This window comes from Triticum aestivum, chromosome 7B (assembly GCF_018294505.1).
Source record: "Triticum aestivum cultivar Chinese Spring chromosome 7B, IWGSC CS RefSeq v2.1, whole genome shotgun sequence".
Lineage (NCBI taxonomy): Eukaryota > Viridiplantae > Streptophyta > Magnoliopsida > Poales > Poaceae > Triticum > Triticum aestivum.
The window spans coordinates 233811423-233835365 of record NC_057813.1 but is presented as its reverse complement, the minus strand read 5'-3'; the positions used below and the strand labels follow the sequence as shown (position 1 = coordinate 233835365).

General features: G+C 48.3%; 1 protein-coding gene and 1 long non-coding RNA gene across 4 annotated transcripts; one reads left to right on the top strand and one right to left on the bottom strand.

Annotated features, from left to right (window-relative positions):
• Window positions 1-11735: 11735 nt before the first annotated feature.
• On the bottom strand, window positions 11736-13383 carry LOC123155650 (extensin). Its single transcript, XM_044573792.1, has 3 exons — window positions 13207-13383; window positions 12530-12853; window positions 11736-12080 (listed from the first exon to the last, which is right to left on the bottom strand). Exons 1-3 carry the CDS (start codon window positions 13323-13325, stop codon window positions 11972-11974), a joined length of 552 nt encoding a protein of 183 aa, XP_044429727.1. The 5' UTR covers window positions 13326-13383; the 3' UTR covers window positions 11736-11971.
• Window positions 13384-19784: 6401 nt separating this feature from the next.
• Window positions 19785-23377, top strand: LOC123160935 (uncharacterized). Of its 3 annotated transcripts, none has more exons than XR_006480464.1 (4): window positions 19785-20545; window positions 20658-20929; window positions 21875-21955; window positions 22566-23377. It is a non-coding gene; the product is annotated as an uncharacterized lncRNA (long non-coding RNA). The 3 variants fall into 3 exon arrangements; XR_006480463.1 differs by having other exon boundaries at window positions 19786-20125; window positions 20190-20545; window positions 21875-23370; XR_006480462.1 differs by having other exon boundaries at window positions 19788-20545; window positions 21875-23373.
• The last annotated feature ends 566 nt before the right edge of the window (window positions 23378-23943 follow it).

Below are 23943 nucleotides of genomic sequence, written 5' to 3'. Positions count from 1 at the left end.
ATTATTTGTTACAAACTAAGATCTACTTGATGCATTTGAGATACTCATGTAAAAGGTCAAGAATGTTGTCTTTTGCTTCATTCGCATGGTACTTCATCAAGTACAATAAAAATTTCCGTGCGTTGCGATGGGGACATAAATTTTCACCGCGCCCACACTCTTCCACTGCCCCCTCATCACCCGACAAACCCAACACTAGCGTCGCCTCCTCTCCTCCCTCCTCGCTCCCGCGGGCCATCAACATGGGGAAGTGGAAGTGGATCCCCGTCAAGAAGGGGAAGCATGACCGCGAAGTTGAGTCCTCCACCTCATCGAAAAGAGTCGTCGCCACCTCAACCTCGCCCCGCCTTCTCCGAGAGGGGGTGCGAGCGTGTGCAGCGCGAGCAGTGGGACGCCATGGACTTCATGATGGCATTGTCGGCCACCAGTGACCTCGCCATACCCGAGCTCGAGGTGAAGGAGGAGGTGGTCGGGGAGCCTCCCACTCCGATATGGAGCCCGATCTTGGTGTGGCAGTCGTGGACGTGGGCATCCATGGTGCCATGCAGCCCGCCCTCACCGTCGTCGCACCACCAGGCCTCGTGGGTGGGTGTCGAGTCGTGGTCACCACCCCCTTCACAACCACAACAGGTGTGGTCACCACCCCCGCCGACCCCGCATTGGCAGCCACAGGCGCTGTCCGCACCACTTTGGCAGCTAGCGGAGGGGGCTACCAGCCACATTTGGCAGTCACCAATGTACATTGACCTCACCATGGACGACGAGGACAAGGACGGCGACTACCCGATCTAGGGTTTAAGCTTTTTCCTAGTTTAATTTTAATGTGCGGCCGTGATTTTTGTGGATTTTTTTAAGTTAATGTAATATATGTCATTTTAATTATTTTGCAATGTCTATTTTTGTTTAAATTTTAGTCTATAATCCGAACAAATATTTGAAATTTGGTGGCCGGTTTGGGCACACCATCGGATGAATGACCGTAAACGGACATGAGCGTCCGTTTTGCCGATGCAAACGGACAGAAACCAAACACAACGGATGTCCCTTTGTGGTCGTTGGCAAGTCCAATGCACGACCCCAAATCGTCTGCGTACGTCTGTTTGGGGGTAAACGGACAAAACAAACGGCCCAACACGCGGGAGCATACCCATTTTCTGTCCATTCCGTGTCCGTTCTGCTCCATATCCGGACCAAACTTGATATGGCGATGGCAGGAGCTCGTGGGCATGCTCCCTTGCAGGCTCGGTGACTGCGTCATCGAGAGGCTGCTCCTGTGAGCGGGCAGCAGCGCAAGCGCTGTGGGGCGGCGTGGCGAGCGGGTGGCAAGCACGCGGGAGAGGGAGAGCGCGGCGGCCGGGCGGGGAAGGCGCGGGGGTGGCTCCTGTGCAGAGCGGCATGGCGAGCGGGCGGCAAGCGCGCGGGAGAGGGAGAGCACGGCGACGGGGCGGGGAAGGCGCGGGCGGGGCGGGGAGGGGTGGCCGCGGCTGACGTGGCGAGCACGGACTGTTTGGGATGGGTCGCTCCGTTGGATGCATGCACGGGCCAAGGAGAAAAGTTCTGTCTCAAACGGATAAAATACGGTCAAAACAAATGTCTGTTTAGGGTCTAACGTTGGAACTGCCCTTAAGAACACTCTGTTTGCGCGTCCGGCCACACCTGGTGGCAGTCATTATGTACCGCGATAAGATACCTGTACCGATCACGGTAGAACGCTAAGCCACCGCCAGTTTACACGGATCCGTCTCTGTGTGGCACTGTTGGACTGGGTGCATCCGCTGTTACTCCATACGATCGCATTAAACACAACCTGGAATGCGTCGATGTCCCATTGGTACATGTACCGAGAGCAGACGAGCTCGTCCATGCCATCGCCACTCACGGTACGTGTACCAATGGGACAGCGACGCATTCCAGGTTGTGTTTAATGCGATCGTATGGAGTAACAGCGGATGCACCCAGTCCAACAGTGCCACACGGAGACGGATCCGTGTAAACCTATTTGTAGTGATCCGATTTGTATTCGGCTAGGTAATGTGGTTCATACCAAGAACCACATTGGATGGGCTGGCTAACCCAGCGTTTTTCTCTCGTCCCTGGCGGCTAGAATCCTAGCCGCCGCCAGTAGAGGCCAATCTTTCAGCGCCGTCCTCCGGCGGCTCTCCTCTACCGGCAACCTCGGTCGTGGATGGTGAGGGGGGATCGCCGGATCCACGCGTGTGGATCATGTTTACTCCCTCGTAGTCTATATTTTAGGTTGTTTATCGTCTCGGCTTCGGCGGCGACGATGATGGCACTGAATAAAGATTTTTTGGATCCTTTCCCGATGAGACCATCAGTCCTATGGTTGGGGATTGATTTGAAATCAGTCTGTTCAAGTAAGGACGGTGTGGCCGCGGCCACATCCTCGTGGTGGGCCTGTGTCCTTGGGCTTCACCGTTGCGACGGCGTTTGCTCCAGCTTCGACGTGGAGTTTGGGAGGTAGTCCAGGAGCGGATGCAGATTGTGGTATGCATCGACGACATCTGGAAGACGAAACGTGTGCAGGGTTTGTGGTTAGTAGATGGCAGATATGGTTTCCTCCTTCAGCGTCTTAGTCATGTTGGGGTGCCACATCTGGAGTTCGATGGCGTGTCAGGGGTGTTGCCCCGGTGTGATTCGTTCAACGGCAAGGGCTTCGCTTTTGATGAGCCACCTTGGAGGTCCACAAAACTATATATTAATGATGGAGTCGCGTCGAGCTCAGGTGAGGAGGTGATATGTCATTCTTTCCTTCGGTGGTTGTTGTGATGGTGCTGGAGACAAGTGACGAGCGTTGATGTCAAGCTCAGAGATGTCCTGCTATCTTTTCAGTTTTGTCATATCGGTCCTTGCGTGACTTATACTTTGATCTTTATAATATGAATGAGACACGTATTACCATGAAAAAAAGCTAGGGAATGTGCGAAAGGCAGGTCTGATCTCTTATGTTACAGATCACCAGCCATGTACTCCCCCTGTACAATCGCTAGCACATGCAGGTACCGCATTGTTATGTTATGCTCCAAATTCAAATATAAAGAGAAAGGCTAACTTCTGACGAGCGAGCGGAGCGAGGCCTGTCGCCGGTACGGATCAGTATTGACCTAGGTCACATGTGTTCTATATACCTCTTGTAACCCGCCGCACGGGATAATCAGTTGTAAATCTCCGGCGTTTGTAACCTTCCCCGATATAGTGAAGTTTGGCTGGCTGGCGCCCGTGGTTTTTTTCCTCTTCATGTTGGAGGGGGTTTCCACGTTAAATAACGTGTCTCTTGCTTGTTTTCGTTCTTCATCGTGTTGATTTGCTTGTTGTATCTCCAACATGCAGGATTTGCATGCACCCGACAACGCGCGCTCGGTCGTGTGAAGCTTCGACCGATCGGTCGTATCAAACATTTCTCTTTTTCACCTCACGAACGCGGCCCACCCGCAATTGGGCCGGTCCAGGTGAGCCGCCCTTGTGAAAAACGCCAACTTCTTGCTGCTACGAGCCCCTCATATCGTACGCAGGCCGCGTATCAGAGATCTGACGACGTACTTTAAGAAAATCATCAACCCTTTATTATGAAGGGATATGAAGTAATCTCAGTCGTCGATGTGTTTAGGAGGTGTATCGAAACAGAAGTATCCCTTTGCATATGAGTGGGTGTTGTCCATCTGATGGCAACAATCATCAGAATCAGAACTATCTTTGATCCGACAACAACAATGTGTCATGAGTCCCGACCTTTGTGGTCGGAGAGTGCACCAGCGGGTGTATCCGTCTTGGTGGCCAGCGATCTTGCTGAGCCCGTTTGAGTAATGGAATGGATGTGTCTAGTTTCAACAAAATAAATGTGTAATTCTTAAATAGTCCTTTATCAGAATCCACTAGGAGGATTTTGGAGCGGTGGGCAGTTATTATACCGCCACTAATCCGATTTTGCCTGTTTGACGTAGCCATGCATGCCAACCAGTGCAAGTAAAATATGCAAGTACACGTAAAAGATGGAACTGGCTGTCGGCGGGCTGGAATAAGCTAAATACAGACGGAGCATTCAGGGAGGAGGACGGGACGGAAGGAGCTGGTATGATACTGCGAAACCGTGAAGGACATGTCGTCTTTGCATCATGTCGTTTTGTTCGTACATGTTCTAGCGCCCTTGAAGCGGAAGTTTCAGCATGTGCAGAAGACATTGCCCTCGCCTTGGAGTGGAGCACAGAGCATTTTATCGTCGAAACAGACTGTTCTGTGGCTGCTCAAATGCTTATGGATGACACGCCAAATAGATCTTCAGTGGCTGCTTTAGTTGAGGAAGGGAAGCTACTACTTAAGTCTGAGCGTGATTACTCTATAGCACATGTTAGGAGAAGCCAATACAATGTAGCTCATGCTTTAGCACAAATGGATAGATCATCTACTCGCACGGCCGTCTGGCTCTGCCATGGCCCAGATGAAATTGGCACTCTTTGCCAAGAGGATTGTAATGAACCACTTTGATTAAAATGAAATTAATATTTTTTGCCAAAAAGAAGTTATTTTTGACCCCTTAATTTTAGCGCTCGTTCTTTGCCGTGACGCCCGTGGTGACACTTGTTAGAAGGGATAGCAAACAATGGAGATTTCATACAAGGAACAGAAAGCAAAATATTATCTTGATGATGGTCACTCTAGTATGTCTCATAGAACGAGGTAACAACTGCAACACGGAACAACAAAAGGATAATAACCAGATGCCATAATTCATACTTGATAAATAACTTCTACAAGAGGGAGGGTAGCAACAAGGAGCACTGAGCTGTGCCAAGTAAACATAACACGACTCCAACAACTAACACGATAATACAAACCACATACAATAAAAATGTTTGCTTATTTCCACCATAACTCCAACAACTAGCACGATAAAAATATGATGAATAACTTCTAATCATTGTATACCGTAGATGTATCTCAGCCTAGCTTCCTCAGCTGCCACCTGTAATAAATAGAAAGATAATAAGACGACATCCAAGTAACCACCAGTTTCATTATGATCAAGGTTTCGGTATGTACATCTTCCTAAGAGCCTGTCCACGTGTTAGGACGGCTTCTACACCCACCAAATGGCAAATATACGTTCAAGTGACCACCAGAGCATGCATCAGCCTTGTCGGGGTGCTTCATATCAATAAATCCATGATTTATGCAACCATAGCAATGGCCTTCATTAAAAAAGATCAAAGAAGATAACTGTCAATTTGTCATACCTCCATCGTATCATTAGGTGAGGGTAAAACTTCTCAAGATGCAAGTTAAGACAACAATGAATTTGCTTTCTGAATTCAAACAAGAGTGGAAAAGGACAGGATGCACAATTTTGCCTGTTGTTGAACAGATAGAAAGACAAGATCCATATGCAACTTTCTAGTGAATAGCCCGGTCTTTCTGGCCTCTGTCGATACTTACCATTTTCATTGGATTCAATCTTGCAGAAACAGTTGGCCACTAATTCATCGTCTATTCCCTCTGTCACTCCAGCAAAGAAAAGATCCTCAATTCCATCTTTAGTATTTGTAGTGAAATTGAAATGCTTGTACCACTTATAGTCTTCACAAATTGATTGATAGTGCAAAAGATCCTTGAATTCATACGCAAGATCATAAAAGAATGGGGTGGATTAGCAATCATTACATTTAAGGATGTTGGATAAACAGCAACTAAGCTTACTAAGGGCCAGTGGCCAGTACATATACAGATGTGGTAAAGTGCAGAAAAACCCCTTATACAATGGGGATGTACACAATGAACTATACACATCTAACACCCCCATCAAAATCATGGTGGATCAACAACACTGAGTTTGGAGAGGAAAAACCCATGCTGCGCTCGAGTCTGTGCCTTCGTGAAAAAGTCAGCCAACTGTAACTCAGAGGGCACATAGTGAAGAGCGAAAGTCTGATCCTGCACATAACTCAGAGGGCACACGTGAAAAAGATGGAGTGGAAAGAATACCACGACTAGCAACAGGAAGAGATGTGCCATCGGCAGTAAGAACATTAACAGGCGAATCAAGTGGTCAGAGAGAACACAACACGGAAGAATCAGAAGACATATGAAAGGAGGCTCCAGAATCCAGAACCCACAAAGATGTACCTGACTGTGTAGATGTCTGTGATGGTGAGGAGGAGGATGCAGTCACAGCAGCAGCAGAACCAGTGGACGAGGAGCCTGAGGAAGCAAGAAGACGCTTGAGGCGAACAATGTCCTGGTCAGTGAGTGACTGAGTCGAGGAAGACACAGGAGACCCGCTGGAGGAGGAGCGCCTCTGGTCTCGCTTCTTCTAGCGACAGTCAAACTCTGGATGACCTGGCCGGGAGCAGTAACCACAGACGGTGTCACGGCGCAACGTGTCCTTCTCAGCATAAGGAGGACGGCTCACCCCCCCCCTGGAGGAGTAGGCAGGATCGGCGGAGCAGTGAGGCGAGCAGATGACACAGGAGTCCGGGCAGCCAAGACTGACGGAACCAGAAGCAACCCAGCAGAGCGAAGGCGGGTCTCCTCGGCACGAAGCTCAGCAAGTATCTCCAAGATAGGAACACGGCCACGAGCAAGCAAGTGAGCACGGCGAGGCTCAAACTCAGAGCGGAGACGAGATAAGAACTCATGGACCCTCTAAAACTCCAAGTCAGACCTCGTAGTCTAGCAACAACGGCAAGTGCCACAAACAACTGTCCGCAGTGAGTCAAGCTGACGCCAGATGGCAGAGCACTGAGAGTAGAACTCATCAACAAACGAGTCACCCTGCTGAAGAGCATGCTCCTGGCGCACTACAGAGAGGTATAGAGCGTCACCAGAGGGCTGATAGCGCTGACAAAGATAGGACCACATCGCTGCAACAGTGTCGAGACCCATGAACTCCGAAGCAAACTGAGAACACCCGTAGTGAGAACAGCAACAGCCCGAGCATCATCATTGCACCACTGAGTGTAAGCAGACCTATCATCCCGGTAGGCAGAAAGGGCATCAGAATAGGCGGAGACCTGCTGATCATAAGCATTGACTACAGCATCATCAAGAGCCTTGGCTGCATCCCGATCAGCCTGAGAGGCATCAGCAGTAAGCACCGGCGGTACCGGCAGAACAGGAGCCACTAGAGCAACAGGGCATGGCGGACAGGAGACCTCGTCAGAGAGAACACCCCACAGCAGAAGTCCGCGCATGTGGATACGCATGAAACCCACGAACTCAGCATAATTGGTGCCATCAAAGATCACCGAGCACCGAGGAACAACCACATAGCCAGACGAAGACATGCTGATTTGCCTTTTCTGCCTTCCTCTGGATTTTTTTTGAACAGAGGAGGCCCGAATAGATCAGAGCCCCGCTCACGAAGCAGAAGTCAACGAGCGGGGGTCGCGAGCCAACCAGGCCAAGGCTGAAGCACAGCAATGGCGCTGGGGAGGACCAGAACCGCAGCAGCCGGCACAGCCGAGCGGGCAGCGGCGGCGGTCGGGAGATCCGAGCGGCGGCCGGGGTAGAGTGGCAGGAGTGGCACCCGGGCGAAGCAGAGCCGAAGCAGCCGGCGGGTCCGAGCTGCAGTGCCCGTCCGCGTGCAGACGAGGGAAGCGGGACCAGCGGCTCGAGCAGGCAGCGGCCGAGCGCTCGCTCGCGCCCTACGCGTCGCTTCCCGCAGCGGGAGCAGCAGCAGATCGGGCCAAGAGAGGACCGGGCAAGGGCGGCCCGACAGCTCAGTGGAGCAGGCCGGGGTGGCCAGAACCGCAACGAGGAGAACCGGTGCGTCCGGATCCGCGGCAAGGAGAGCCGGGACGGACGGATCCGCAGCGAGGAGAGCCAAATCTGGCAGTGGACGGATCAGGAGAGGAGCTAGCACGGAGTTGCTGCATGCGGGAGAGAGGGGAACCTAACATCTGATACCATGTTGGATAAACAGCAACTAAGCTTTACTGAAGGCCAATGGCCAGTACATATACAGATGCGGTAAAATGCAAAAAGGCCCCTTATACAATGGGGATGTACACAATGAACTATACACATCTAACAAAGGAAACATGACATAACGATGCGAGAGCGAGAGAGAGAGAGAGATCCCAACAAGATTGTGATCCTCATTATACTTGTCCAGTAAAGCCTGAAGCATTAAACTCATTTGCTCACGGGTATAATCCACTATACTTGCTTGTCTGAACATTTCCTTGTTCTTCGATCAGGCCAGTAAAGAGCCTTTTTTAGAACCTGAAATCTAAAAAGTGGCCGGCCACTATTTGGTCGAGCCGAGCGGCCGCACCGAGACCGCTCGATGCGTCGAATCCTTCGGCCCGCAGGGCAGGTGTTATCTTGTCGGAGCCCACGCACTATCCTCGCCTCGCTACTTTCTCTCGGAGAAAAAAAGCCTTCACTTATCCTCTTTTCCTCGTCCACCAAATCCCGTGAAGCAGGAGCCCGGGAGGTCGAGGTGAGCGGCGGACCGGACAAGCCTGGAGAGCAGATCAAGTCGGGGAGCTAGACCAGCAGCGCCACCGCCTCCTCCCTCCTCTTTCTATGAGCTGGAGCAGGGGTCGCCCAGCCGCCGCCGCCCCGATGGGGAAGGGCCACCGCGCTCCTCCTCCTGGCTATGCGCTCGGCCGTCGCGCTCCTCCAGCCGCCTTCCTGCGCCACGCGCTGCGCCAAGTACACCCCCGGCCGCCTCCTCCAGTTGCCTACTCCCGGCGACGCGCGCCGCGCCTAGCACGGGCCCGGCCGTCCCCCTCCTGCTGCCTCCTCCTAGCGACGCACGCCGCACCCGGGAGGGCCTGTTTCCCTTGGTCCCCTACGCCGACGGCCGATTACAGTGTTGTCTAGGTGCCGTTGCTGCGTACTTGGGGGAGCAGAGGTATGAGCAGCTCCGATTAAATATGAGTTGTAGTATATGACTGTTCTGATAAGAATGTTTCCTCCCAGCAATGAATGTCCTGATATTTTTGGATTACCATCTTCTGAACTTGTAGTTTGTGACACAGATTGACTTCAAAAAAGAACTAGAAGTTTGGTTTTGGGATGACCGTAGGTGAGTAGATATGCTCATAGCAATTACCCGCGAGAGGACTACAGATGTCTCCTGTTTGTTATAAGTATTAGTGCAGGTTTACCATATGATCTAGGTTCAGTGTTCTGGATTACCAACGACTCCTCAAGGGTTCAGGCTCTTTCGATGTACTTGCGGTTGTCTCATTTTCAGCTTCTTTAGATAACATGGGCTTTTGGCGTCATGCCTCCGAGCTCCTACATGGAGGACGACCTAGGACCCAAATCTGGCGTTTCGCGTCCGCATCTGCGGTTTCCGACACCCCCTCCCCTATGTATTTACTCGACAGATCTAGGTAGCTGCACGGAGAGCATTATATAGTTGGCTAGTTAGATTATATAGTTGCACAAGAACAGCAGGGAAGTTGACTACATTTGCATAAAAGCATGTTCATGCACTCTGGGGTGTTCTTGCACACACACATATGCTCAGTTGGCCTGTAATATAGTCTACTTGCACACACATTAATGTTTAGTTGGCAGGAATAGTTGCACACATGTATGCTCAGTTGGCCTGCAATGTAATCTAGTTGCACACACACACACATTGATGTTTAAGTTGACAGGACTAATTGCACACACACATCCTCAGTTGGCATGCAATGTAGTCTAGTTACACACACATTGATGTTTAGTTGGCAGGACTGGTTGCACACACATATGTTTAGTTGGCCAGCAATGTAGTCTAGTTGCACACACATTGATGTTTAGTTGGCAGGACTAGTTGCCCAAACATATGCTCAGTTGGCGCGGCATGAGGATGCAGAGTTGTTGTGCGCACTGCGGTAGGATGCAGAGGGGGTGGTGGGAGGATGCAGAGTTGATGCTTCGCGTGGCGACGACTGTGAGGAACCGTGCATGGCGCCGGCGACAACAGTTGCTCAGGGTTGCGGCAGGAGTGGGTCACAGGGGGTGGGCAATGCTTCATTTCTCTGTTTGCACGGGACTCCGGCGAAGTGCTAGTCGTCAGGGGATTGAATGCGTGGCTAGTCGTTTTGCTTTAGGTGTCCAATTTTAGTTGTTTTTGTTGGCATCTATAGTAGTTTTAGTTGCACACATAATTGTTTTTGGTTGGACACGATTATTGGGAAGTTACACACACGGTGATCATTTTTGTTGGCATCTATAGTAGTTTTAATTACGCACATATTTGTTCTCAGTTGGATACGATTATTGAAAAGTTGCACACACAGCGATCATTTTTTATTGGCATCTATATTACTTCTAGATATTACGCACATAATTGTTCTCAGTTAGATTCGGTCATTCGGAAGTTACACACATGGTGATCATTTTTTATTGGCATCTATAGTAGTTCTAGTCGCACACATAGTTGTTTTCAGTTGGACACGATCATTGAAAAGTTGCACACACGGGGTTCATTTTTGATTGGCATCTATAGTAGTTCTAGTTGCACAAATAGTTGTTTTCAGTTGGACACGGTCATTGGAAAGTTGCACACACGGGATTCATTTTTGGTTGGCATCTATAGTAGTTCTAGTTGCACACATAGTTTTTTTCAGTTGGACATGGTCATGGGGAAGTTGCACACACGACGATCATTTTTTGTTGGCATCTATAGTAGTTCTAGTTGCACACATAGTTGTTTTCAGTTGGACACGGTCATTGGAAGTAGTTGGCAGGGGCAATAGAAGTAGTTGCACAAAATCTGCTAAGCAGTTGGCCAGGGCAACAGATAAAGTTGCACATCTCACTGACATGGTTTTGTTGAATGGTGAAAAAATGCACATCCATAGACCATGAGGGTGCAGAAAAGTTGTCTACATGGAGTTGCACACTCTCGTCGGTATAGTCACACATGCATGGCCACAGAGTTGCACAATCTTATCGGCATAGTCGCACATGCATGACCATAGAGTTGCACAATATCGTCCGGATAGTCGCACATGAATTGCCGGGGGAGGTGCTCACGCCCGGCCGCGGAGTTGCGCGCTCTCGTCGGTATAGTCACACATGCATGGCCACAGAGTTGCACAATCTCGTTCGCATAGTCACACATAAATTGTCGTGAGAGGTGCTCACGCATGGCTGCGGAGTTGCACACTCTTGTCGGCACAGTCGCACATACATGGCCATGGAGTTGCACAACCTCGTCCACATAGTCACACATGAGTTTTTATGGGAGGTGCTCATGCCCGGCCACGGAGTTGCACACTCTCGTCGGCATAGTCACATATGCATGGCCACACAGTTGCACAATATCGTCTGCATAGTCGCAAATGAATTGCTATGGGAGGTGCCCACGTCCGACCACGGAGTTGCACACTCTTGTGTTCATAGTCGCACATGCGTGGCCGTGGAGTTGGGACATTCTTACAGGATAGTCCCTCAAACGCGGTTGTAGAGGCTCACACGCGCGATGACTACCAGGCAGTTGGCCAGGGCACCGGGGCAGCAGATAAAATTGCACATTTCAATTTTAGTGAGTAGTATGGGGTGGTGCCACTAGTGAAAATTGCATGGCCTGGGCAACAAACGAAGTTGCACATCTCACTGAAAGGAGGCAGTTTGGGGATGGAGGTACCATAGAGAAAAACTGCATGTCTACGGTGTACAAGAAAAGTTGCACATCCCTGTCAGGTAGTTGCACATCGACGGCTAGTCAGTTACACAAAACGAGGACAAAATTGCACAAAAAAAAGTTTGTCAAAACATATCCATGCGGGATCTAGTTTCGAAGAGCACATCGCGAGGATTTCAGTGGTGAAAGCGGATCTTAATTTCGATATTTGGTTCAAAAGTTATGGCTTTTTTAAGAAACAAAAATTAAAAAGCAAACTAGATGGTCAACTCCCTTTAGTGTACAACGGACCACGTATTTACCTTTTCCACCGGCCGCTCCCAAACTCTACCTGGCGTTTTTAATATGCGGCAGTGACTAGACGTCTCAAACAGGGGCCGGCCGCTCGCGAGCGGTACCTAGCGCCCGGCCGCCAGCTAGATTGGTCCTTTTTATAATGATGTCCATCCCAGAATCCCCTGCTTGCTCGTTCCACCTACAAGTGTATCGTTAGGTTCTGGAAAAAATATTGACTTGTTATTGTAAAAAGATGCGCATCTTCATTTTCAGATCCTAATCATCAGTGTTTTGTAACAAAGGAAGAACCGCTAGATGGGTGTCCCAAGCTAAAAGCTAACTAATTGTACAAGATACAATTCAGATGATAGTATACTACAATAAAAAAAAGCGGCAGCTCGAACATGTACTTTGTTAATTTTGAGCTATACTTGCGAATCATGCTCTAGTTCAAACTGTTGAGGTAATTTAAGGTATTCCACAACAGGAACTTGAAGAGAAGAGCAAATATAGGGTAGCATTTCTGTGATCAACTTGACAGCTCTTATATGGTCTTATCTAAGTTAAAAATAATCAAGTGCAGATGCAAGTGTGCAAACAGGAAGAAATTGAGAAGGGAAAGACATGGAAGAAATTGAGAAACCATACAGCGTTTTATGCCGCTTGTCATCAAGATAGCGCTCAATAGCCTTTTCAACATCCTGCAAGCTCTTGAATGGTCCACCGAGATGAGGATATGTGTGGAAAGATCCTGAACGATCGATCCTGATGTAAATACTGAAGTACCAATCAGGAGGGTCTTTGACATAAATGGTTGGCTTGGGTGGCGGGGTCTCAGCTACAGCCTGTGGGGAGGATGAGGAAGTGGCAGTGTCCTTGAGTGTTGTAGTGCCGAGCAAGATGCTCAAGTACGAGACAGACGGTTGCGGCTGCGTCCGTGCGGATGGAGGCTCAGCCACATGATCCTGGCACCTGAATTAAGTAAATCGATGAGTAGAAGTTTCTTCTTTTGTTCTATAAAGTACCCGCGCAGGCAAGAGCAGCAGCATTCTTACGGTGAGTATAGAAGTAAAATAGCGATTCAGATTGGCATAGGAGCTGAGTGAACAATTCGTAGCAGCATTCTATGGACAAAGCTTAACAGAAGAAATTATGAAAAAAAATTGCTGATTCGTGTAAAAGTTGATAATTTGTTGTTGCAACCATCAGACAAAGTAGATTAGATCCACCTTCCTAGCTAGGCAAACGATAAACTAGATTTCTATCTACGCCCTTTCTGCTGATTAGTCTAGATGATAAACCTAAACGAAAGATGGCAGGCATACGGGTTTGGGGGCGCGGGACGGGACAGACAGTTGGGCGGGGACGGCGCTACCGCAGGAGGGGGCAGACAGTTGGGCGGAGGTGGTGTCGCGCGCCGCCGCCGCGAGACCGGCAGGGCCATCCGCCGCCAACGCGACTGAGCGATCCGCCGCAGCACGGGCCGCGCATCTATATATACGAATAAGAATATGAAATACTCCCTCCGTCCCATAATGACGTTTTTTGACACTAATGTAATATCGAAAAACGTCTTACATTATGGAACGGAGGGAGTAATTTTTAAGAGTTGAGAGAGAGATGGCACTTACTATCTACTCCCTCCGTTCCAAAAGATGACTTAGTACAAAGTTTTTTTTTTTTGAGAATGACTTAGTACAAAGTTGAGTCATCTATTTAGATGACTAAGTACAAAGTTTTTTTTAAGAATGACTTAGTACAAAGTTGAGTCATCTATTTTGGAACAGAGGGAGTATTAGATTATTTTGAGTTGCCATTGCTGCTAGAGCCGGATTATCCATCAACCTTCTTCTCGATTGGACTTGTCGACGAGATGAAGATTATACCATGTGCCCTTGGATTGGTCTCACAAGTCACAAATTAAGAGGCTATCTTCATGATATCCCCCTATAATAATTTTATTTATTTATATACCGGCAAAGCATCCATTGTCTCCGAGTCGTATTACTAGCAGCATCGGACACCGACCCAAACATCTCCCTTCTTAAAAAGTTTCCAAGTCAAAACAATTGTGCAGGAAACTAAACTAAACTACTCAAACTGAAAAAGAAACTAAACTACTCGAACGCTGCAATTTTTTATTGAAGCAATTGTTCTGTTTTACGGCTCCCTGGTGTTAGCGCCCATGCCTGGCAGGACCCACCTGCCAGCCCGAACGGAAAGGCCCGGGCGTGTACCCAAGGCCAACCCATGCTACATCGGTCCAGAATGGAGGAACCCACGACCCAAGAGCGAAGGGGTACTTAAGCCAGCGACCAGGGCAGGCTAGGGTATCCAGTGGATCACGGTGAACGGCACCCGCCGGCTACCAACTCTCGATCCCCTTCTCTTCTTCCTCCTCATTCGAACCCTAGATACTGCTGAACCTATGTAACCTATGTAATTACTACTGTGTACCTTACATTTGGTATCAAGGACCACGCACAGGATCTAAGGCGAGTGCTAGCGCTGTTGTGCAGGGATCAGTGGAAGGCCAAGTTCTCCAAGTGCGCTTTCAGGCAGCAGAAACTCTCATACCTGGGGCATGTCATGAGCGAGCAGGGTGTCGCTACTGAGCCAACGAAGATCAAAGCTGTGGCACAATGGTCAGCACCAACCAGCGTCAAGGAGGTCCGTAGTTTCCTGGGGATGGCAGGTTACTATCGCCGATTCGTCAAGAATTTCGGAATCATAGCTCGACCACTGTTTAACCTTCTCAAGAAACGTGTGCCCTTCATATGGACCACGGCAACAGAGACGGCATTCCAAGTCCTCAAGCAACAGTTGATCGAAGCAACGGTGCTTGCCCTACCAGACTTCTCCAAGACCTTCATTGTCGAGACAGACGCCAGCGACAAAGGGATTGGAGCGGTTCTCCAGCAAGGTGGTCATCCGATTGCATATATGAGCAAAGCACTGAGCCCATGGTACCAAGGCCTCTCAACCTATGAAAAGGAGTACCTGGCAGTAATTGTTGCAGTGGACCAGTGGCGACCATATCTCCAGCATGATGAATTCATCATCTCAATGGATCAACGCAGCCTGATTCATCTAAACGAGCAGCGCCTCACTACCCCATGGCAGCAGAAGGCTTTTACAAAACTGTTGGGGATGTGGTTCTCGATTCGTTACAAGAAGGGGAGTGACAACACTGCAGTTGATGCACTGTCGCGGGCCAACACCTGTGAGCTACACACAGTCAGCTCATGTCAGCCTGCCTGGCTTGAGGACGTCATCACCAGCTATGACAGCATTCCTCAAGCACAGCGCCTTCTCGAGCAGCTTGCCATCCACGAGGATCCTAAGGGTCGGATCACTTTGAAGCAAGGGCTCCTGCGTTTTCGGGATAGAATATGGCTCGGAGGATCGACAGAGATGCAACATCGCATCATTTCAGCCTTCCACGATAGTGCCATGGGGGGCACTCAGGTTTCCCGGTGACCTACCGCCGCATCAGAAGGCTATTCGCCTGGCCGAAGATGAAAGCTCATGTCTTACAGTATGTGTGTTGCTGCCAGGTTTGTCAGCAAGCAAAACCTAACCTTAGCGCATCTCCAGGCCTGCTTATGCCACTGCCTATACCCCACGAGTCATGGGACTTGATCACAATGGAATTTGTGGATGGCTTACCACAATCAGGATAGTTCAATTGCCTCGTGGTAGTGGTGGACAAACGCACCAGGTTTTCTCATTTTCTACCTCTGGCGCACCCTTACACCGCAGCCAAGGTGGCTTTGCTTTACATGCAGCAGCTCTACAAACTGCACGGGTTCCCTGGTGCCATTTGTTTTCGATCGTGATCCAGTTTTCACCAGCCATTTTTGGCAAGAGCTGTTCAAGTAGCAGGTATGGAGCTATGCTTGAGCATGGCAAATCACCCGCAGACAGCGGCCAGACTGAGAGGGTGAATCAGTGCATAGAGACATACTTGCGATGTTTCGTCCAGACGTGTCCCAAACGCTGGAGCTTCTGGATACCACTGGCGCAGTTCTGGTACAACACCTCACACCACTCGGCCATCGGCATGACTCCTTTCAAGACCATGTTTGGACGGGAACCAAGGCACTGGGGGATCACAGCGACAAAGTCCTGCACGGTGCCATCTCTACAAGCTTGGCTCGAGGAGCGAGCAGTCATGCAAGGGGTCATTCAACAGCAACTACATCGAGCACGCCAACTGATGAGGACCAAGCCGACAAGAAGCGCTCATTCCGACAGTTCCCAGTGGGCGATCAAGTCTTCCTCAAGCTTCAGCCATACATCCAGACGTCGGTGGCTCCAAGGGCGAATCACAAGTTGTCATACAAGTTCTACGGGCCATTCCCGATCATCACCAAGATCAACGACGTTGCATATGAGCTCAAGTTACCACCACAAGCTACAGTGCACCCAGTCTTCCACGTTTCCCAGCTCCGGCAGGCTCTCCTTCCGGGCACAATGTTGTCCACGACTCTGCCATCACAAGAAGAGGAACTCGCGGTGTCGGTTGCTGTCCTGCAGTCAAGATGGCTCAAGAAGAACGGCGCTATGAAGGAGCAAGTTCAAGTCCGGTAGTCCGATCCGGCGATCGACACCACCTGGGAAGACAAAGAAGCGCTCCAAGCCCGGTTTCCGCATGCAGAGGCTTGGGGACAAGCCTCTTCCAAAGAAGAAGGGGGTGTTAGCGCCCCTTCCTGGCAGGACCCACCTTCTAGCCCGACGAAAAGGCCCAGGCGTGTACCCAAGGCCAACCCGTGCTACATCGGCCCAGAATGGAGGAACCCACGGCCCAAGAGTGAAGGGGTACTTAAGCCAGCGACCAGGACAGGCTAGGGTATCCAGTGGATCAAGGCGAATGGCACACGGCGGCTACCAACTCTCGATCCCCTTCTCTTCTTCCTCCTCATTCGAACCCTAGATACTGCTGAACCTGTGTAATTGCTACCTATTTGGTATCTGTGAGTGAGATCGCCACCATATCCTCGCCCTACTACTGTGTACCTTACACCTGGACTCAGGCAAGTCATGTTTTCAAAACAACGCATATAAGTTTGAGATCATTTTGGAGATCACCAAATAATGCCAAGTAGGAGTACATTTGTTCTCAAAAGGAAGTAGGAGTACATTAATAAACCTTGTGGTGACTGTTTTTGTTTTCACAAATAAGTATCTTTAATTGATAGTAGAAGAAAGAAAGTACATAGAGTACAAGGTGCCTCCGGCGGGGTTCCAAATCAGGAACGAAAGAGGGCGGGGAGGAGGGGGGGATACAACGAGGGAAAGAGGATGACGACTCATGGGGACTACTCAGGGTGGATGTTTCCCAAGCCGATGTTTCCAGCGGAGCCTCAAAGCCAGGGTTCACTGATGATGGGATTGAGAAGACCCGAAAGAGAGGGAGCCTCGTTTTCGAACACGATGTTGTCCTGATGCTTCGGGAGAAGCCATGCGCCTATAACTAGCAAGGAGGAGAGCCCTTTATGGGCAGGCACGGGCGTGTACGTGCACGAGCATAGGCACCAATCTTGAAAATCGGTCGTCTCGCCACCAGTCATCTCGCCTTGGTGGCCTGGGGGTGCATCGGCACCAGGAAAGGAGCTCGTGCCAGAGCTGTCTCGGGAAGGAGCGTCCAAAGAGCAGGTGGTGCATGCTCTCGGGCTCTTGGTCACACAGAAGACAGAACAGGCAGAGGGGCGCGTGAGGAAGCCCATCTGGCAAGCCAATCGGCAATACGCCCACGCTTGGAGTACTCCTGATGCACCCTGTCCTTCCGGTTTTCTTACTATTATGAAAATTCATGTCTAATACTAATATTGCACACATATATTATGTCAAATAAACATCCAAATTCATACGCAGCTTGTAGCTTGAGAAACAAAAGGATAAATTCAAGCTGATATTGTAAATGGGCTGAATTCCCAGCCCACTTTGAATTAGCTACCATTCATCTCCAGATTTGTCTTTGTTTCTAGATATGTGCTTTAGTCTTGGATTCACAACTTGTTTATAGATGATTGTTCTATGTAGTTCCTATCTCATAATTATTTTGAAATTTTTCACGACCGAGAGTACGTACGCTTGGATGTGGAAGTACCGAGAGTACTCCCAGCATGGGGAACACGATACACAATATTCACGATCCGGAATATTGTATTACCTTTGTCCCAAATTACTTGTCTTTGATTGTCCAGATATGGATATTAGTATCTACTAGCAAATATGCCCGTGCGTTGCAACGGGAGAAACAGGTCCTTGCACATCCCTACTAACCCATATGCATTACCACTTCTTCCCTTCGCCACCATTGTTGATGATGGTCTTGTCGTGCACATATTTATACGGAACATGATCAATCCAAGGCGATGAGCTTGGTCATCATACTCTAGCACGTCGTATCGAGAGCTCCTTTTCCGTGCCGACTTGTAATTATGCGGACTTGTAATGATGGTGGGTTCTTGTCTCAACTACACTTGGTGCATGCACCATCACCACACCCATGCTCCCTAGCATAACGTGTGTGCTTTGCAATGGAGAAAACACCGGTTCGTATGATCCACAATTGATCGGGTCAAGGAACTGTGCCGCTGCATAGTTAACATTAAATTTAGGGATAATGGGTTGTATTTCTTAAAAAACCAACGGGAGAGAGATTTTATGTGTCCATATAAACGTTCATCAATGCGGCATGCCAGAGTTCGAAAGGTGCCACCCAACGGCAACATAGAGACGCACGCCAAGGTCAAAATGTATATCAGCAAAAACTACACAACTAATGATTTTGCTTTTCTCTTAATTATTTAGATTATCAGGTAAATAACGACCTCAGAAGCACCTTCACTTTCTTGATTGTCTGTGTTTTTGACACCGATTGTTTTATCATGTACTACCTCCGTCCTGATTTATAGGTTCTCTTTGTAGTTTGTGTCAAATTTTGACTAAATATTTAACTAACAAAATGTTAATGCATGTCAAGAAAAATTATCTCATTGCATTCGTATTTAAACATAGTTTTCAAAAATATAATGTTTAGTGACGTGCGTGAACATTTTATTAGTTTAATCTATGGACAAAATTTGGCACGAAATATAATGAGGACCAATAAACCCGGACGGAGGTAGTATTTATATGAACGGATGTGCAAGCATATATGTTTTCACGTTGTGTGTCCTAATCTGTGTATATATGTTAGTCCAACATTGTCTAATTCTTAGGGCGTCTCCAACGCTAACATGTATATATGTGCGGCAAATGTCTGTTTTTCTATTCAGACATATATACGGAAGCTTGCAATCCAACGCTAGTCGCAAACGGCAGGCTCTGTTTCTCATACATTTAATCAAACACTTGTTGTGCAGCGTGCGGCGAAGGCCGGCAAGCTCGGGCCCAGTCACGCGCGCGCGGCAACGGAGGCAAGCGAGCTCGGGCGTGCGACCACGACGACAGGCGTGGCGGGCGCGGCCACGACGGAGGCAGACGAGCTCGGGCGCATGACCATGACGGTAGGGGCATTGGGCGTGGCCACAGCGGAGGCAGGCGAGCTCGGGAAGCGGCCACGGGCGACGACCATGGCGGCTCGCGAGCTCGGGCGCGCGGTCATGGGTGACGCGACGGACCCGGGCGATGACTGGCGCGGCTCCTGAGCTCGGGCGTGGCCTCACGGGCACGCGGCCATGGGCGACGACGGCGCAGCTCGCGAGCTCAGGGTGCGGCCTCAGATATGTATGTATCTCTACTATTAAATCTCTACTATTAAAGGGGGATCGAACGTCGTGATGGTTCGACCTCGCTCGATCCCCCTTCCATCGCACGCACGCAGATTTTTTTTCTTCGGAAGATATGAGGAAAGCCGCGACGCCTCGCCGCTCGATAAAAAAAGAAACAACCCTGGATCCCGCACGCACCAGAAACACGAAAAACCAGCCCACGATCCCACCCACGCCCCGCCCCCACCTCTCCCCGAGTCCTCGCTCCCGATCTTGTCTCTCTCCCTGCCAAATATTGTCGCCGCCAGAGAGAGGAAGGAGCGTAGCATAGGCACCGAGGAGGAAGGGGCCGCCTCGCTCGCTTCTGCTGACGCCGCTACCCCAATCGCCGTCGCCGCCGTGGCGGACGCAGCGAGCCCCAAGCTGCGGGACACCGGGACGCTGGGACAGGAAGAACAGGGCCGCATGAGCCGGAGAGGGCTCCGAGGAGAGCGTCCGCCCCAAATCCAACCCCCGCCCCCAGGTGATTCCGGTTCCGCCGCCCCGTAATCCGCTCGAGCCGCGCCTAACTCCATGGTTTATTGCAGGTGGAGTGCGTGCCGGAGAAGCCCGACCTCGGCGCGGACGACCCCCTTCTCCTCGGCCACCCCTGTAGCCAGGCGAGCTCCGGTTTCGCCGCCCCGTAGAGAAGGAATAAAGCCACGTGGGAAAGGCTACATGGGTAAAGTTAGTAATGTCTCGTCATCCTTTAGGTCGCCCTCACTGCTTCTACCGGTGACCTTTGGAGGACGGGGGACGTGGTTATCGTTGGTGGGAGGGAGCAGAGAGGCGACAGGGTTGAACATGTAGAGGGTGTGCCAGCAGGTCCTTGGGCGTGAATGCAGCGTCGTCAGACTTTACCAAGCTCAGCACATGTGCCATGAAGAAGTTCTTGTTTTCTTCTGTAGGCATTCTTCCTCTCATGATATCTCAAATCTTTGGTTATGTTCCAGTTATATGCTTTGGACTGAGATTGACAAATCATTCCTTGTGTCGCATCTTCTGGTATTGTGAAGAATCCATTCATAGCGGCCCCTCTCCTCTGTTAGTCTCTGTGTTAGTCTACTGGAGTGGCAGTGGAGACTCAATGGCTGTAGTGCACTGGCGGTGAAGACTCAATGACTGTAGTGCACTGGCGGTGGAGACTCAATGGCTGTAGTGCACCTATATTTTGGGGTGGACGTACATGTAGCCGACCCATGTGATGTAGCCATGGAGGAACCGGACGCCGGGTGGGGGTACGGGCGGCCTGGGCACAGTCACGGTTACACACTCATAGCAGGCTTAGGTGAGTGATGCTACCCTCAAGCCTTTCATTCTCGCTATTGCTTGTCGTGTTTTCCTCTTCTCTTTGTTTCTGCTTGCGTGATGAAACCCAAGAGAGGCCGCTTATACTATCGTAAGTTCAAAACTGACAACTCTATCTAATCTATCGGTAGTTCGATACTGCTACTAAAGCACTCCAACTGTTCAGTGGAAGAACAGACAAAAAGTTTGTTTTAATTATTTTTGCTTGATCTATTGGATTATATCAAGTTGTTCTTCTGCTATTGTAATTTATTTCAGTTCTCTACTTGTGATGTTGCCGTCTGTTTGGCCTCAAACTGTTTGTAGCTAGGAATAGCCACTCACTATGCCAAAAGAACCTGAACATGTTTGCTCACTTCAGTCATCGTCTGGTCATTGTGGTTCTTGCAATCAGCAGAAAAATGCGTAGCAGTTGCACTTGAGTTTCCTTCCGGAGAAAACCCTAACCCCGGCCACTGTCATAGCAGCCGCACACGGATTGCTAGGTGATTCCCTGCGTCATTTCCATGTTCCCAAAGACAAAGTATGGGTTGATTAAGTTGCTTGATGTTGGAATCGGTGAGGCTGGTCGTATTGGTGGTATCCTCCGATGTGCAAGCCTCTGTTCGTACGTCCATCGAGTTAGAACATTATTTCCTATGGGAGTCCTCACACAAATATATCACAATTCTATAACCCCTTTATTTCCTTCAACTAATTTGGCAATCACAATATTTAATCTATTTTTCTAAGCTTCGTAATGTGTTACTGCATGAGTTTTTTTGTAGTCTTAATAGCGTGTACATTTGATTTTCCACACACCAAGCTCCGGCGGAACATGGAAAGCAGATACCAATTGCTCTGAACTTTGCATATCAGAATCATATCAATTTTTCTAAAATGGGTGTCCTTCCTATTCTCACATTACATTTTTAATGCCTTGCAGAAGGACTTAGCCCCTTGAAAGGCGACATTTTTATCATTGTTGGGGGCCGGGGCCTAGCTTTGCACTGTCAATGTTACCGAGGTATCAATGACATCTCCCATGCCAACACTTTGATCCCTTAATTGTATAAAATGGAACTGTATGCATAGGGGGGGGGGATAATGAAGGTTTTGTTTCACAAGATTTTAGGAGTATATTGTCAAGAAAAGTAACAGAACTGAGGTGCTAAGGAATTTTGCAACAATCCTGAATTGTACTCTTTGGCTTATGGCAATCATGAATTGTACTCTCTTCATTTGTGCTTCAACTTTGAGAAACAGAATAAGCAGGTCATATTTCTTTAAACTTTATATTATCTAATATGTATTTAGAAATTGGAATACAAAGCCCTTAATATTACAACAGGAGCATACTTGAGGGAAGAACTTACATTGAATATAATAATGGAATACCAATGCAGCGACTCTCCTTCCCTCCCTGTGCTTTAGTTATTCTAAGTTAGTTTCACTAAACTGAAACTGCAGTCATAGATCATTACAGGTTTTGTCTGAACTTTGCATCTAACTGTTACATATTTAAATATTAATTAAGAATGTGAGAGATTACAGCTGCAGGACTGATGTTATTCGCTCTCATTTGCAACTTTACGAATCCACTTAGGAGATGATGTTAATATATGCTTTGTCAGCAGAAGTCCTAGGTACCGAAGTTGGATTGCTTACAAAAAATCTATACAGTTGGATAGCTAAAATCCGACGTGTGCTGTATGATTCTAGGAAGGCAACACAACTTTCTCTTGTTGTCAACGAAGAACATTTTTCAGATTTATATTATTTTTCTTTGGATAGGTGAAGTGTTTTAGTTTTACAATGTATTTGATGCAAACATTTTTTTTGGCAAGAAGTATTTGATGTACAAAATCTCGAGTTCAGTCAAAGGAAAGATGTGCCTGAGGTACTTTGTTTATCCCCTTTCAAATATGATTACATGATACTTTATAATCCTTGTTCAATTAATGGTGTATTTTTATGCGTGGTACTATGAGAAATAGTGGATTTTGTGTATTGGGAGTATCATGGTTATAACATTTCTTTTTATATGATACAACGGGTCATTTTATGAGAAACACACAATAAGATTAATGTAAAACGAGGGAAAAATAAAAAATTCTTAGATAGACAGACATCGCATACACATTACCCTTGATACGGACATTTGTAAAAAAGAAAATGTAGATAATCAATCTCTCTATATAGCTTTTATTTATTATTCCGTGGCAACGCACGGGCACTCAGCTAGTTGTATGTAATGTATGTATGTATGTGTGAGCCTTCCTCCTCAGAGATGTTTTTTGATTGATGATGCATATGCTGCAGGTCTCGTCTTTTTTTCTGCTTTGGCTTGTTTGATTCATGCAATTTGAGAACGTATTTAAGTTGCTAAGATATGATCTAAAAGAGCAGGATGGGACTATTGATTAAAAAAGGAGTACAAAATTTTATCACATGGAGCAACTATTTTGGTAGCGGCCCATAACAGAAACTTAATTCTGGCCCATGAGACTTACGAAGCTCCAGACCACGTACGACACGCACGAAGACGTACGAAACTTTTCATGGTAGATGTGAAAAGTACCATCTCAAATATGTTTTAAATTCAAACTAAAAGCGTAAAGTCTTGGATTCACAACTTGTTTATAGATGATTGTTCTATGTAGTTCCTATCTCATAATTATTTTGAAATTTTTCACGACTGAGAGTACGTACGCTTGGATGTGGAAGTACCGAGAGTACTCCCAGCATGGGGAACACGATACACAATATTCATGATCCGCAATATTGTATTACCTTTGTCCCAAATTACTTGTCTTTGATTGTCCAGATATGGATATTAGTATCTAAAAACTCCCTCCGTCCCAAAATAACTGTCTTAACTTTAGTACAATTTTATACTAGAGTTAGTAGAAAGTTAAGACACTTATTTTGGGACGGAAGGAGTATAAGACAGGTAATTCAGGACGGAGGGAGTACTTCAGACATATGGACGATGACCCTAAAAAGTTTCAAAAG